At 41.1% G+C, this 17,677-nt stretch overlaps 1 protein-coding gene across 2 annotated transcripts in view; it reads right to left on the reverse strand.

Moving 5' to 3' along the window:
* Positions 1 to 1,741: 1,741 nt before the first annotated feature.
* LOC124613079 (pentatricopeptide repeat-containing protein 2, mitochondrial-like) overlaps positions 1,742 to 17,677 on the reverse strand; it is a 68,538-nt gene continuing 52,602 nt past the window's right edge. For both annotated transcript variants that reach the window (XM_047141664.1, XM_047141663.1), the window contains 2 exons: positions 10,316 to 10,423; positions 1,742 to 2,001 (listed from right to left, as the gene is read on the reverse strand). In XM_047141664.1, coding sequence (XP_046997620.1) covers positions 1,846 to 2,001; positions 10,316 to 10,423 — 264 coding nt within the window. In that variant the 3' untranslated portion in view covers positions 1,742 to 1,845. The remainder of the gene's footprint in view (positions 2,002 to 10,315; positions 10,424 to 17,677) is intronic.

Genomic DNA, 17,677 nt, shown 5'->3' on the forward strand with positions numbered 1-17,677 from the left:
GTGTACTAGGCAACTTGCTTTTACAAATGGAGGATACACAGTCCCAGAATCATCATAAATTGCCCCCTGAAATTAAATTCATGGGCATGCCTCAAAGTTTGTATGACTTCGTTTAGTTTTTCCATAAGGACAAGTTAATGTTTGTAATGAATTTCACTTAAGCTGATTGATAAACAAGACCACTGCAACTTGTTTAGGACTGTATCATTCTTACCTGGCAGCAGTATGATAAGGCTTCCAGTACTCTAGAATGAACTGAAGTGAGCAAATGAATAAATGAGGATCTTGTACACTTAATTCTTGGTATCTGAAATTTATATTTTCAAATTCCAGAAATATGAGAAAAGAAGTTGATTTTAGTACTCAAATCATGATATGGCTCAATAATATTGGAGACTTTCATTGAAGCATGTGACCTGTATTCCATTTACTTGTATTTCTAGTCATCTGGACACCAGTGTACCAATCAGTTATCTGCTTACCCATCTATATTTTACAGTAAACAGAGTTTCTATATTTTGTAAGTATCAATACCATTGCTAAATAATATGGGTGTAGAAGACAATCATTCTGTATTATATATGGTATATAATGTCTGTTAATGCATAATGTTCTGCCATAAAAAATAAATTCAACACAACTGTTCATTTTTGCAGATACTTTGCTATAACATTGTTCAGTGAACTATACGAAAAAAGCAACATATCTTCCATCTGTACATTTCCACGTAGGTAATAGGGCACTTGTGATTTAATGTGCTGTTGACAGATTACTTTGCTATATCAGTAACTATCGGACTATAAATATTAGGGTTCCAGGATTCACACACACATGGTTTTAAACATACAGACTCCACCTTTTAGAATTGGTTATGTATGTCAGAAAGGCCAAGACGCATGTTACCCTACAACCAGCTGGGTAAGTCCACCTGAGGGGTGGAGGAAACAAGGGAACATAATTCCCCAAGAGTGGGGTTCAGCACTTCGGTGTTCAAGCCAATTTTCAAGTTGATAGCTAGTTCACATTCCAGTTGTTCAAAGCAGAATCTCAACATCTGCCTGAAGCACAGATAAGAAGTCTAAATATGGGTGTCCATGTAACAAATTGCACCTTGCTGAGCACCTCTGCACCTCACTGTACAATCTTCAAAAGCTCACGATGTGCCAGGATGTTGTTTGGACATTATAAAAGGTATCATATTTGAGCCATTCAGACCTATTTAAGACTCGATCTTCTTTTAGAAATGGAAATCTCCTGCACTCCCTTCCTGTTCTGTTCTGTTGATTGAAAAATGTTGTTTATGAATGAGTCACATTCACTGAAAGTTTTGAGTGATGTAAGTGGCACTCAAGCTATACAAAATATTAACTACAAACAGGTATTTCATCTTCGTCATTGTCAATGGGCAGGCTGTAAAATAAATCTGTGAAAGGGACACCACGTATGTTCTTGCAGTTTGAAAGTGCTACAACCTTCTCAGTTCCCATTTAAAAAGGTATTTTGCAATTTCCTTCCCTGCACTGTTCTTGTTCACACAGTTTAACAGTCGCACTTATACATATTTTGTTTTGCTTCATAGCTTTTCATTTTCATACTGTCTACTGATAATTTAACACACACAGTACAACAATTTTACTTATTAGCGTAAATACACTAATAATAAGTAAGTAACCAGGAATCTGCAGGTTGTGAGGATTGTAATGAGAATGGAAATCAGGTACAGTAACAAACTACTACAGCATGGTATTGAAAAAGAACTTTTACTCGAGTTCTCTGTGCATCGCTATGTACTGACAGGCACCGAGGTGGGATGGATCCACCATTACACTAACAATAAATTTTACTTCACAAAAGATCTCTGAGACCAGGTCTTTGGTAGCTTCTTGGAGGGTCTCTTCTCTCTGTACGTTCAAATGTTGCTGCTATGTACCTTCGTTCACGATTTCGTGGGCCATGCAAGTCAGTCACTGCAATTTCCGCACACACCATGTCATCCAGAATCTGAAATGAGATTATCAGATCAATATTTTCAAGGAACTTAATAAGCTTATTTCTGCAGTTGTAATACTACAAAAGCAACAGTTATGACACTTACACAATCTCATGACATACTGAAATTAATCTACACATTTGTAGGATCTTTTTTACACATAAGAATTAAATATTGTATGTTTGACCAAGAATGTGCACATCATATGCACAAAGAGTTGGAGGCCTATATGGTTATTCACTGTGGTGTCACCGCCAGACACCACACTTGCTAGGCGGTAGCCTTTAAATCGGCCGCGGTCCGTTAGTATATGTCGGACCCGCATGTTGCCACTATCAGTGATTGCAGACCGAGCGCCGCCACACGGCAGGTCTAGAGAGACTTCCTAGCACTCACCCCCCTTTGCTAGCGATGGTTCACTGACAAAATACGCTCTCATTTGCCAAGACGATAGTTAGCATAGCCTTCAGCTACATAATTTGCTACAACCTAGCAAGGCGCCATGTTCAGCTACTATTGATATTGTGAATAATGTACAGTCAAGAGCGACGCTCATCATTAATGGATTAAAGTTAAGTATTCCACCAGCTACGTCTGTTTTTCTAAATTCTAATTTCCTTGTCCTGTTCCAGACCTCACGCCAGCCTGCGTGAGCTAAAACACGTGCCTTTCGGCTTCCTCTAGTAACCCGGTGTTGGCTCTCCTGCCAACCCACAACATTCACATCGGTTTGTAGTGTGATGCTTATGGAGAAAGTGTCTGCTTATGGTAAAATGAAATATCACTGTCAAACCACAACATGAAACAGTGCAATGACAATGACAAACTAATTAAAAGGGAGAGAACACTGCACACATGAAAAAATATGCTAACTTAATTTCTAAATGTTATTTCAGAATAACAGTAATCACTTGAAGTAGTTTTTTTTTTTTTTTTTTATAAGGATCATATTTTTATTTCACTTTCTATAAACTGGTGAAAGTTGTTCATTTCATACTCACTTAGCAAAAATTATTAAAAAGGCAGCACTACTTTTATCGCATAAGATACGAGTCTATGTTCATTTTCTACTCTTGAATGTATCAATTAAACCTTGTTTGTACACAAAATATAAATCAAAGATCAAAAATAACACAAGGAAAGTCATCTTTCTGGTCTACAGCTTTAAAATTTGGAATAAATGACATGCAAAAATAACATCTAAATAAAAAGAAAAAATATTGGAAAACTTCTTTAAAACAATTTTGAGGGCAGAAAGAAGGAGGCTTACGGTTTATTGTGCTGTCAACATTGAGGTCACTGGCGACAGAGCACAAGCTCGGATTGTTGTAAGGATGTGGAAGGAAATCTGCCGTGTCCTTTCAAAGGAAACATCCTGGCATTTGCCTGGAGTGATTTAGGAAAATCACAGAAAACCTAAATCTGGCTGGCTGGACATGGGTTTGAACGGTGCCATCCTGAATGGGAGTCCAGTGTGCTAACCACGGTGCCACCTCACTCAGTTTGAGGGCAGAAGTATATGCTACATGAAAGAATGTATTAAAGCTAATTTGTCATTTTGAAATTTATTTCTTCTAATTTCTGCATTTCATATCTTTTTTCTTTTGCAGACTTCTCAAATTATTCGATTTATTTAACACCATTACAGCCTGTTGTTTCTCTGATTGCTATTATGCTGTGGTTGAACGGATTTCAACTCTGATCAGGATATAATAGCCCAGAACATTTTGTTAACTGTGACATTTTTGGCTGTGAAAATTAATATTTTATGATCATTAATCTGTCTTCCTTTCTTTTTTTTTAGCATTTTCTGTGTTTTATACCTCTTCCAGATACTGATTATAATGATGTCTTAACATGGAATGAGAGTAACACAAATCTTTATTAGTAAACAACTATTATTACATCTGCACTTAAGATATTTACATGACCACAAATGAGTCTCAAAGCTACATGCAATTCCTCTTTTAAGATTTCCGACTGCATATTACTCTAAAAACTCTTTCTGCAGTTGTTTGGCCGTCACTTAATAGAAAAAGCTTCTGGATACATGATCAAACTTGTATATGTTTCATTTTTAAATGAAATCATCCAAACTCATAGTTTCTTTCTCCAAAGTTAAAAATTCTTCAGTGTTTTCATAACAGTATCATTGACACAATCTGCATGAATGTCATCACAACCTCCAAATCTAATAAGCTACACAGAGGACATTTACTCTCCCTCATACAATTTCGTTTCTCTACCACTAAATATTCTTAAACATGATAAATTTCTTACAATGCTGAAAACTGCTGGTGATTTCGAAATTATAGCTGATACAACTTTAATTAACACATATTTTACGTTCCCATGTAAAATCAGTATGTCCCCCCTCTGACACCTTTATAAAAGAATGTAGTTCTTGAATATGTAAAAAAAAAAAAAAAAAAAAAAAAAAAAAAAAACAACCTAGGAAGATGGTTCTTAGGGTTATTGAATTCAACTTTTACTACATCAACAACAGTTAAATTATTCAACAGTTTTGGTTTCCCTGTATTAATGCAAGAATCGATTTTTTTAATAATGTCCGTTATGTACAAGAGCATGGGTTTATCAGTCTGATGTGTGTTACGGAAAGGCTCATAATGTTTAAGTATTGCAAAGTGTTAAGTTTTACATGAAAATGATTTTTGATTTTGTTGTTGTAGTCGTCATTGTTGTCATCCTCAGTCTGGAGACTGGTTTAATACAGCCCTCCACACTACTCTATCCTGTGCAAGCCTCTTTATCTCCAAATAACTACTGCAACCGACATCCTTCGGAATATGCTTACTGTCTTCATCTCTTTGACTCCCTCTACGATTTTAACTCCCCAAACTTCCCTCCAATACTAAATTGGTGATCCCTTGATGTCTCAGAATGTTTCCTATCAAATGACCCCTTCTTTTAGTCAAGTTGTGCCACAAATTTCTTGTCTCTCCAATTCTATTCAGTATCTCCTCTTAGTTGTCTGATCTACCCATCTAATCTTCAGCATTCTTCTGTAGCACCACATTTCAAAAACTTCTATTCTTTTCTTGTCTAAGCTGTTTACTGTCCATGTTTAACTTCCATACATGTCTACGCTCCAGACAAATGCCTTCAGAAAAGATTTCCTAACACTTAAGTCTGTATTCAATGTTAACAAATTTCTCTTCTTCAGAAACACTTTTTTCACCATTTCCAGTCTTTATTTTATATCCTCTCTATTTCAATCATCTTTGGCACTGTTCTCAATATTTTGATATTATTTGGGTAGTGGCTCCCTAAATTTCCCCTTCTCTATCTGTTTAAACCATGTTTTCAATGCAGGCAAAATTTCTAGTACTCTCTTGCATACAGACACATTTTCAAATAATCGGTGAGAAACAAATTTCAAAGCTTGCCCTGTTAACAGTACTAAAACCCTCTCTTATAGTTGGAAAATATTTTACTAATCAGTAAACACTAAAGAAAAAAAGAAAGGAATAATTATCAATGTTCCAAACTAATGATTCAAACCCTTGTCTGAAAGCATTATGAATGACGTGTATTGCACAAGTCCCAATATTTATCAGCTGACTGATTATTATAATCATTAAGAATGTGTTGTTCTATTGGTTTATGTTACTTCTAAGTTGGTGTTTGGACCATCCATAGACATTTTAAAATATGGGCAAAACTGAACTTGGCAGATTTTCAAACATGTCATTTGCAGTAGTGTGGCCATGGAAAATTGATGTTACAAAGATGTTTCGAGAAGGTAGTTTTTCTGGGGAAAAAATCTATAAACATTAGCAGATAACACACAGCCCAGTCACATTAATGTGACCACCTGTCAAAAGCCTGAATAACCACCTTTAGCAGTGATGAATGTTGTGAGGCGTGCAGCAACAACATACCAAAAAGGTTGTGGAGCCATGCTAACTGCAGAGCTGTGGCCAGCTACATTAGGTTTCGCAGTTAAGGGTAAGTTCAGAGAGTTTGGTGGCCAGGGGCGTATAGTGAACGTATCTTTGTGCTCTTCAAACCACGCACGCTGAAATATGGCTTCCCGGCTATTACACAAGTTGAAAATATGGTCACTATTTTTTATAAACTTAAATTTGCCATATTTCGTGACAGTACCTTTTCCATTAGACGTTTGCAAGCAAATATAAGTCTTGGCTTCAGCTGTCTAAGTATGATTCCACAATGCATCGTTGTCGGCTGCAGAAAATGACGTGGTTCAGCGTGTTTCTCTCATTTTGGTGTTTCAAATACAGTTTCTTCCGATGTAGTTTCTTCTTTTCAGATAATACAAAAATAATAGTTAACATAATTCAAAATTATTTATGACTGCGACCTTCACATTGTTCTTCCGTCAACACACGCCAAGAGTTAGCTTCCGACTCGGACTGACTATAGTCAAAGACTACTCCAACGTCAAAGATATTTTACACAATCAGTTTCTTTGCTATTCTTCGATACATTTTCTAATAGTAATCAATATGCTTTCACTCTCAAAAACAGAAGTAAATTAACATATAATAAGACAAATTATAATAAACTCTGACAAAAATATAAGAAAACATTTTCAATTCAGTATCGACAAATACGGTAAAAAAATAACATCTCCCAGATCCATTACAACGCACACTGTGAGCTGTGTGACACATTGCATGGTCCTGTTGGTAGATGCCATGGTGCTGAGGAAAAATAAACCACATACAGGGGTGGACATGGTCCTGAAGGACAGATGCATACTTGTGCTGATCCACTGTGCATTTCACAATGACGAGATCACCTAGGGAATGCCACAAAAACAGTGCGCAGACAATAACACTCCCTCCTCTGGCCTGGAAGTTATCTTTCAGATGTTTCACACCATGTGTGTCAACAGCCATCTGTCTGATAAGAGCATAAAATGTGATGCATCTGAAAAGGCCACCTGTTGCCACTCAGCGAATGTCCAGTTGCAATACTGGTGTGCAAATTCTAACCTTTGTCGCCAATGAACAGCAGTCAGCATGAGTGCGTGGACCAGGTGCCTGCTGTGGAAGCCCAGACGCAGCAACGTTCACTGAACAGTCATTCAGCAGACACTGCAGGTAGCCCCTTTGTTCATCTGGGTGGTCAGTTACTCAACAACTGGATGTCTATTCACCCACAAAAATCTCTGCAGTCATAGTTCACCAAGGCATCTTTGGTCCTTGGTGAACTACAGTTGCCTCAGTGCTGGTTTTAGATAGTGCCATTTTGTCACAAACAGTATGATTTAACCAAGGTGGCAAGCAAACAGTTTATAAACTTAGCCAGTTTGGAAATGCTTCCACCTTTGGCCCAAAAGCCTATGATCATGCCCTTTAGGACCTAAAATAAATTGCTGTTTCCCCATTACGACATGGACTGCACTGGTTTTTGTGTCCTTCAACAAGCTTTATATACAATCCACTGCTAGTGCTGCCACCTGCCATCCGTGAGTGGTCATTGACATTGGACAGAGGTGGTGGTCACATTAATGTGACTGGACCATGTTTAATGTCAAAATGGGTCATTCCATATGAATATACCCATTTTTAAAGAGTTGTTGCACCATGATAATGGATGTAGATAGGCATAACTCCTCTATTCTTTCACAGGTTATTATCAGAAATATATGGCATTACAATTTATTTATGTAAAAATACTCGAGGCCCGGTAATAAAAAAAAATAAAATACAGGATTTTTTTTTAAAATTTGAGCCAAAATAAAAAAGTTAATTAATATTAATATTGTGGGAGTAGTGATCAGACACATCATATACTAAGCTTAGAATAACGACTTTTACAAGGAGCATTAAACATTAGCAACTTAAAGAGATTTACTGTGTTTATATATATATATATAAAAAAAAAAAAAAAAAAAAAAAAAAAAAAAAACGAATGAACTTACTTCTTTCTTTGCCAACAAAAAACAAATGAAGTGTAATTATATCAACATAAAGATGACAAGGGATATAACAGAATAACAAAACAACACTGCTAAATAGTGTTGCGAACGTAACTCTCTTCTTCTTCTTTTTTTAAATCGTTCAACTCTGGCAAAAACACCTTTGAAATACCCACAAGTTTAAAACTATGTAACGCCAATTAGTGATGTAATCTGTAACTTATGTATAGCCCCAAGCTCTTAAAATACCTGAATTCTGGATAATTACCCACAATCTCGCAACACTGCTGCTAACCACTATTTGTAGTTTCACAAGAGAGGGAGGGGGAAGGAAGGAAATCTCTCAAAGAACTGTGTGTCTCTTCTGTCAGTCAAAGAATACATGTGGTTATTAGGATGATCTGAGTCAATCACCACTGTGCTTGAGCTGAACCACATGCTGAGAGTAGTGATAATACATGTGTCTGAATCTGTGTTGCTTTTACATCATGACAACATGAGTAGTAGTACGCTCATATAAGGATTTCCAAGCACTAATTGGAAATTTTTTCACAACTCAGATGTTTCTAAGGTGTATAAGGAGTTTGTACACACCCTGGAGTATTGAGAAAAGAGTCTACAAACATACTTCAGCCCACTACATATAAGTCCCATACGGACAGTGAAGACAAGTTCAGACTAACTACTGTTTACACAGAGGCACTTAAGCAGTCTTTCTTCCTAGACTCATATGCAGTTGGAATTGGGAAGAAACTCTAACATGTTCAACAAAGCTGATGTCACGAACTTCACAGTGGTTTACATAGCCTCACTTCTTGTGTTCTGGGTGATACAACAAAAGATATTTCATCATTTAAAAACATACTGCCTACCAAATCATTCATCTTTTATTAGCACATTGCCACATCATATCTCACAAAGTTTACTAATTACTTTCAGAATACATATGAAAGAATAAGTGAGACTACAGGAAGAAATTCAGTGAAAAACTTTTAATACGTACATAGATCCAGAAAGAAAAACAATCTTAGTAAAAAAGGTCTAAAATTATAACCAGATATAAGCTATGTCTCATCACCTGATGTAGTGTTTGATACAGCAAGTCACTTAATCCATTCACGCAGAATTTTTTGATACCAGATTTGTCATAGGAATACAATGCTTTTACCATATACATATTTTGTTTTCACATATACATGATTATTTATGAAACATGAAAAAATGTAGTTGGTTCTAAGGAGTTATAACACCATAATCATCCACACGCAATTCTATTGCCTATTGTAAACCATGAATCATTTCTCATTTGCCATAAATATTCATACATACTAGAGCTGCACATGGTATCTTGTGAAACATTTGTCCACATGAAGGACAACTTTACAAGTGTTACATTCAAAACAGGTTTCCCTATGATGCCCTTGATCATAACAAACTACCCATCTTCTAGAGGGAGCAGTTGGTTTCTCTTTCGGCATTTTTTGCACTGGAAAATGTTCCCAGCTTCTGGCTTGAAGCCTTAGTGGTTCTTCTGCTTGGTTGTCCCTTCCAAGTGTACATAAGGAGAGTTACATTCTTGAAGAGCTGCTCTGCCACAGTAAGCCAGAACACTGGAGTCGCAATTACTTTTTCTTTTTGACCCACTGTCTTCTATAGGAGGTACTGATAACTGTTACATGGGGATGCAGCGAGCAAAGTGCACCCTCAGTTCACCAAGTATTACAGGAAACCAGCATTTGTTGTCACTTCTTGAATTGGCAGCCAGTGTTTGGATGCTGTAGAACAGTTACTTCTATTTTAGATGTCACAGTGCAAATACTAGTTTTAGGATGATTAGCTACATTGTTTCCAGTCCCAAGGAATCACAGTGTACAGCACACATTGCTGTCACATTGGCACAAGTTTCTTAGGTCACTGTGCTTTGTTGTGTACTTCCACTTTGACGCCCAAAATGCTACTGTTTTCATAACTTGATGATGTATCACATGCAATATAGTAGCTTGCACCTTTAAACGACTCATTAAAACCACTTCATTAAAAAACACCAAATACTGGCAATTTCTGCTTCATAGGGGTCAGGCGTGCTGTCATTCACTGAGCTCACAAATATACAATTAGAGCCATGTAAGAGTAGTATCCACCATCATACTGTAATACACTGAACTATGATGGCTGTACCCACCATTAAACAGGTTCTTGAGAACAACATGTCAGTTTTCAGCTTAGTGACTGGGGGAGTTCTGCGATTATGACTAAGAATAAAGATACAGATTTTTAAAATTATTCTAAGCAAAGTATTACAAAATTAATTCTACAAATAGTTGAGTAATCTCCTTGAGATTGCTTTTTTTTGGGGCTCTTGCAAATATATGCTAAGAAATTTTCTCCCACACAACCTTCAATGATTTGCTTACCTGGTCTACTGTGTGACCGTTCTCACTAAGACGTTTAAGCAAAGCTTGAGCTTCATGAGCAATTTCTTTACGTTCTTCCCTCTCACTTGCTGCCTTCACTTTTTCAACCTGGAAATAGAATATCATTTATCAATAAGGAAATTATTCATTGAAATGAGGAAAAGCAAACATTTACCAGCAGCTGATTAAGGTGTCTCACATACACACATGTAACATCACAAACAATTCACTAGCTTGCGGGTGAGTTGGCCTTTGCTAGCTAATTCTTAAGCAGTGTTACATGTGTGTGTGCTGCACACACCAATTAATGGAAGATGCCCATGGAATTTCACATTTTCCTGATATAATTTGTGGGAACATCACAAATTATTATTTTTGTTTTTAATGTGTTTGAAATGTGTTTGCTGTGACAATGCCAATGTTGACATAATAATATTATTACTCTTTGGAATAAAACATAAAAAGAGAAATTTGTTACACCATGGTGATTGTAATTAAAGTTTTTTGGTGTGTGCGATAAGAAAATCAAATGGAAAAATCTAGTTAAACTGAGACCTTAATGAACGTAAAGAGCTACAAATTGACGACCCCTACGTGAACGGCGAGATGATGACATCGGCAAAGTAATTGTGGCAAAATTTTCACGTATTTTTTTAAATTGAATTCGTCACATACTGTGTTAGGCGAAATGTCAAGAGCTGAATGGACCTGAAGATGATAATCCTGAATGCAGCTGGAAATTGATAAGATAAGGATTAAACTGCCAGTTTTGGACGGAAAAGCCAGATATCTGGTTTTGTCATGCTCAAGCGCAATTTATGATCGCTGGTATAGAGACTGAGCAACTAAATTTAACTATTTGCTTGCTCAGCTGGAGCCAAAATTTGTTGAAAATATCTAGGATCTAGTTACAAATGATGAGAACAATAAATATTCTCTTGCAGAAGAATGACTTTTGACCAAAGTTGTTTGGAACTGGGTGATACTAAGCCTCCCAAATTATTAAGAAAAATGCAGGGCTACGCCATTACTAATGTGTCGGACAAGACCTTGAAAACACTTTGGCTTGACAAACTTCCGGGTAACATTCTAAATTTTAGTTATATCTGATGAAGCAGTGGATATGGCAGATCATATGATCGAAATGCACTCTGTTGAGGACGTCCAAATTGCATCAGTTCAATCCATTCCATCAACCTCATCATACATGTCAGTCTAAAATCTTCTTGTAAGGATTGAAGAATTGGAAAATGAAATAAAATGCTTTGAAAATCAAGTAGGCAAAGACCACGCAGTACAAGGAGAAGCAGAGCAATATTCAATAAAAGCGAAAAATACTGCTATTATCACTTTAAATTTTGCACATGCTGTAAACCTGAAAAATGTGTCCAGCCTTGTCAGTGGCCAAACAAGGAAAAAAGGAAAAACTAAAAACGATAGACACAACACTGGCTGAGTGTTCTACTTCAGTATCGACATCAAGCCACCAACATCATCTGTTTGTTAAAGATCAGACTGCGTGATCATTGGTCCCTTGTTCCCAGTAAAATAATTACACAAGGGGGGAAAAAAAAAGAAAGGAGACATACAGCAAAACAGGACAAATGGAAAACCAGAAGGACAACCAACATTACCATGGACAAAACAGGAAAAGAAAACCACAGAGAGTAGCAAGAAACAGGTACAAGGGGTAAAAACAACAGAGCTGATGACCGTGGCTGGGCGACCAAGAGAATAAAAAGAAAAAGCCACCCACTCTGCAACACATTAAAACATCCACCCTAAAAGCATTAGAGTGGAGAACACAAAGGGACAAAGGACATGTGCTAAAACTTATATAGAATGATAATACCCATTGTCACGTACAAAACGTAAAACTAAATTAGCTGATGAGGCGTTGTCAGCTAAAATTAATGGCAACGAGTCCAGTAACTGAAGAGTCCGTTGCAGGGCAGCAAAAGAAGGACAGCTCACCAAGATATGGGCCACTGTCAGCTAGGCGCCACACCGACACTGAGGTGGGTCATCACGTCACAAGAGGTAGCCGTGTGTCACCGAAGCATGACCAATGCGGAGCCGGCAGAGAACCACAGTGACCCTGCGAGAGGCCTGCCACACATTTGTAGTCTCCTTAATGGCACACAGTTTGTTGTGCATGCTGAGATTATGCCATTTCATCTCCCAAAGCCACAAAACCTTGCGGCATAGTACTGAACGCAGGTCAGGCGACATAACCTGGGGTCCACACAAACACCACTGAACGACTGGACCGTTCCAGGGCATAGGTGGACTCCTGGATGGTTACTACCAAAGGATGATGAGGGTTGCACTGGCTGATAGCTTGTAGGCTGCTCAAGGAGTCAGTACACAGAAGAAACAACTCCCCAGGGCGTGAACGGTTGTGCTCAAAAGCACGAAATATAGCCACCACCTCAGCAGTGAAAACACTACAGCCACTGGGCAAGGAATGCTGTTCAGTATGTCCTCTATGGACATACGCGAAGCCGAAGTGAGCATCAGCCATTGAGCCGTCAGTGTAAACCACTGCATGGTCTCGGTACATGTCAAGAATCGAGAGGAAGTGGCAGTGGAGAGCCGCGGGGTTAACTGAGTCCTTAGGGCCATGTGAAAGGTCCAGGAGAAGCTGTAGCCTAGGCGTACACTATGGCGGTGTACGTGAATGGACCTCAAGTATAGGTGGTAAAGGCAAGGACTCCAGTTCGGAAAGAAGGGATCAGGCACAAACTGCAATTGGAGCCTTGACATGTGCCTCCGATGCGGGAGATGAATCGCCGTGGGTGGGAAAAGGAGACGGTGATTCAGATGCACAGGAGAACTATGAACGTGTGCAATGTAACTGGCCAGCAGTTGTGCACACCTAACCTGCAATGGAGGGACTCTGGCCTCCACAAGGATGCTGGTCACCGGACTGGTCCAAAAAGCTCCTGTCACTGGGCGAACGCCGCAGTGGTGCACTGGGTTGAGTAAACGCAACACTGAGGGCGCCGCCAAACCATAAACCAGGCTCCCATAGTCAAGGTGGGATTGAACAAATGTTCTGTATAGCTGCAGCAGTGTACAGCGATCTGCACCCCAGTTGGTGTTGCTCAGGTAGCGGAGGGCATTGAGGTGCTGCAAACACTTACGCTTAAGCTGACAAAGGTGAGGAAGCAAAGTCAATCGGGAGTCGAAAACCATTCCTAAGAATTGATATGTCTCCACTACAGTGAGCGGATCATCATTAAGGTGAAGTTCTGGTTCTAGATGAACGGTACGACGCAGACAGAAGTGCATAACACACATCTTCGCGGCCGAAAACTGGAAACCGTGGGCTAGAGACCATGACAGCACCTTGTGGATGGCTCCCTGTAGGCGCCGCTCAGCAACACCTGTACTGGTCAAGCAGCATGAAATGCAGAAGTAGTCTGCATACAGAGAAGGTGAGATGGACGGCCCTACAGCTGCTACTAGACCATTATTGGCCACTAAAAATAGAGAGACGCTCAATACAGATACCTGCGGGACCCCATTCTCCTGGATATGGGGGGAACTATGGGAGGCACCAACTTGGACACGGAAAGTACGAAGCGACAGAAAATTTTGGATAAAAATCAGGAGCGAGCTTCGGAGAGCCCACTCGTATAATGTGGCAAGGATATGATGTCGCCAGGTGGTGTCGTACACTTTTTGTAAATAAAAAAAAGACGGCAACCAGGTGTTGGTGTCTGGAAAAGGCTGTTCGGGTGGCAGACTCGAGAGAGACAAGATTATCAGTGGTGCCCTGACATGGAGCCAGTAGACCACGTATCTCCAGGACCCAAGCCAACCGCCAACACACCATACATTCCAGCAGCTTACAAAGAACGTTGGTAAGGCTGATGGATCGATAGCTATCCACATAAAGTGGGTTTTTACCGGGTTTGAGCACTGGAATGATGGTGCTCTCCCGCCATTGAGATGGAAAGATGCCATTGCACCAGATCCAGCTGAAAATAATGAGGAGTCATCACTTGCAGTCAGATGAGAAATGTTTAATCATCTGACTGTGGATCTGATCTGGCCCAGGAGCTGTGTCAGGGCAATGAGGCACTCCCACTCTGTAAATGGGGTGTTATAGGATTCATTGTGGCATGTGGTGAACAAGAGGACTTTCCCTTCCAGCTGCCATTTGAGAGTGCGAAAGGATGGGGGCTATTTCTCCAATGCAGAGGCTCAACTATAGTGCTTAGCAAAGCGCTCAGGAAATTCGTTTACGTCGGTAGATAACATGCCATTTATGTTAACACCGGGAATACCTGTTGGGGTCTGGTACCCGGAAACATATTTGATCTTTGCCCAGACTTGGGAAGGTGATGTATGGCACCCAATGGTCCAGACATGTCTCTCGCAACACTCCTGTTTCCGTCGTTTTATAAGGCGGTGAACACGGGCACGGAGCCATTTAAAGGCTATCAGGTGCTCCAGGGAAGGGTGCTGCTTATGCCACTGTAGAGCTCACCGACACTCCGTAATTGCTTCAGCAACTTCTGGCGACCACTAAGGGATTGCCTTTTGCCTACAGAAACGATTGTTGTAGTCACCTGCCCAACCATCGCATCAATGTTACCATGTGGGGGAGATTCAACAGTGACAGCAGAGGTGAAAGTTTCCAAGTCCACCTTGTTTAAAACCCATCTGGGCAGGCGTCTATGGGCCTGATGCCGGGGCAGTGATAGGAAGATGGGGAAGTGGTCACTACCACACAGGTAGTCATGTGCTCTCCAGTGGATAGACGGGAGAAGTCCAGGGCTGCAAATTGATAAATCAATGGCTGAATAACTACCCTGAGCCACACTGAAACGTGTGGTGGCCCAAGTATTTAAGAGGTAGAGGTTGAACTGAGACAGTAGAGTTTCAACATCTCTGCCTCGGCCAGTAAGCACTGTGCCACCCCACAAGGGGTTATGGGTGTTAAAATCTCCCAAAAGTAGGAAAGGTTTAGGGTGTTGCTCAATCAGTGCAGTTAATTCATTCAGGGATACTGCACCATCTGGAGGAAGATATACATTGCAGACAATTATTTACTGCGTCGTCCTTATTCTGACAGACACAGCTTCAAGAGGGGTTTGAAGGAGCAAAGTTTCACTACAGAAAGAGTTTAGGACATAAACGCAAATTCCACCTGACATTTGATTATGGTCCCTTTGGTTCCTGTAGTATCCCTTATAGCCATGGAGTGCAGGGGTCCGCATTGCCGGCAACCAGGTTTCCTGGAGGGCAATGCAGAAAGCAAATGTAAAGCTTAACAGATGCTGTAGCTCAGCCAGGCTGCAGAAAAAACTGCCGCAGTTCCACTGGAGGATGACGTCATCGTGAGACTGGGAAGGAATGGAACATTCAATGAGGCAGTTTATGCCTCAAGGTCACCTGCTGCCACCAACTTTTTTGCCTGAGCAGTTTATATCCGTTGTGTCAGAAGGTCCGGCGAGATCTAGGTCCTCAGCGGACACCAGAATCTCCACCTCATCCGCAGACGCAGAACTTGTAGGTAGCGGTGGTGTGGGTGTCACCGCAATTCCCTTGGTCTTGGGGACTTTCATTTTGGATTTATCTCGCTACTCCTTGGGTTTCCCTGGCTTGGAGCACTTCACTGATTCAGTCTCTGGGACTGAGGATGAGCATGAAGCCCTACAACCAGCTGCTTTTGGGCTCTTCAGCCAGTGGTGGGTGTCATCTTTCCCACTAGCAGAAACCTGGGAAGGGAGTGACCCAAAGGACCCCTTCCTAGCGAGAGGAGCCAAAGAAAACTTACACTTCTCTGGTTCAGAAGTGGGGACTGATATCCCCGATGGTTGGGGGAGGGGGGGGTGGGGGGGGGTTGCTCCCGAAGTAGGTAGTGCCAGAGCAACAGGGAGGGAAGTGATTCCCCCACCATCAACGGGGCAGGTTCTGGTTCTGAGAGGTGACAGGAATGTGAGGAACTGATGGGGCAACAACGGTTCTCATAGTGGCGGCGTAAGAGGAGGTCATAGCCACAGGATGTAGGTGCTCAAATTTCCTCTTAGCCTCAGTGTAGGTCAGTCGGTCCACAATTTTCCTCTCTTTCTGTAAAATCCTGCAGTTTGGCGAGCAAGGTGAATGATGCTCTCCACACTTGACACATATAGGAGGCGGGGCACATGGAGTATTGGGATGTGATGGACGTCCACAATCTCGACATGTGATGCTGGAATTATGGCGGGAAGACATATGGCCGAACTTCCAGCTCTTACAGCACCACAGTGGGAGAGGGATATATGGCACCACAGCAGTAGACCATCACCTCGAGCTTCTCGGGTAATGTGACATCCTCGAAGGCCAAGATGAAGGCACTGGTGGCAACCTGATTATCCCTCGGACCCCCATGGCTGCGCTGGATGAAATGAGCACCTCAGCACTCTAAATTTGTGCGCAGCTGGTCATTAGACTGCTGAAGAAGGTCCCTGTGGAATATAATATCCTGGACCATATTTAAGCTATTATGGGGGCATGATGGTAACAGAAACATCTCCCAACTTGTCATAAGCAAGTAATGCCCATGACTGGGCAGAGGATGCTGTTTTTATCAAGACTGCCCAGAGCATATTTTGGACAAGCCCTCCACCTCCCCAAACTTGTCCTCCAAATTCTCCACAAAAAACTGAGGCTTCATGGACATGAAAGATTCCCCATCAACTCTCTTACATACAAGGTACCGGGGCGAATAAGCTTCGCTATTAGCCTGCCATTCCTCCCATGGTGTGGCCAGAGAGGGTAACGATTTGGGGTCATATTTCTTAGCATTGAAGTTGGACTTTGCCCACTTAGAGACTGCTGGCGGCAGACCACCGACAAGAGATGACGTACTACGCTTCATGGTGTCATCCGCCCTGATGCCACCCATTCCGATCAGAGGTCCTCCCCACGGGTGCCACCCAGCCTCAGCATGAGCCACCTGGCAGGATGGCCATTGCCGGGAGTCCCGATGCCCCAGGGAGAAGGGCATCTACTCCACGGCATACGTGGGGAGTTAACGGTGCAGGCATCAGCAGAGTGATCACTGTGTTGTCAGGGTGCCACAACCAACTGGGTACAAGGCAGCCCTACCACAATGGACTGGCTATCATGCTGGATATGAGGTGCTAAGAAGTCCATGGTCATCGTTGGCGCAGAAAGCGACACTGCATAGTGCATGGTGGAAAATGCACCCAGGAAGGTGTCCTCACCCAAGAGATGGAGAATAAGTGGGACTGCAATGCGGCGACAAGAAAGTGGGCTACAGACCTCAATGCATGATGGACACGACGTATGGCACCCTTTCGCAATTGGCTCGCTCTCCGGATAAATTTATAAAGCTGGAGGTCA

This window comes from Schistocerca americana, chromosome 4 (assembly GCF_021461395.2).
Source record: "Schistocerca americana isolate TAMUIC-IGC-003095 chromosome 4, iqSchAmer2.1, whole genome shotgun sequence".
Taxonomy (NCBI): Eukaryota; Metazoa; Arthropoda; class Insecta; order Orthoptera; family Acrididae; genus Schistocerca; species Schistocerca americana.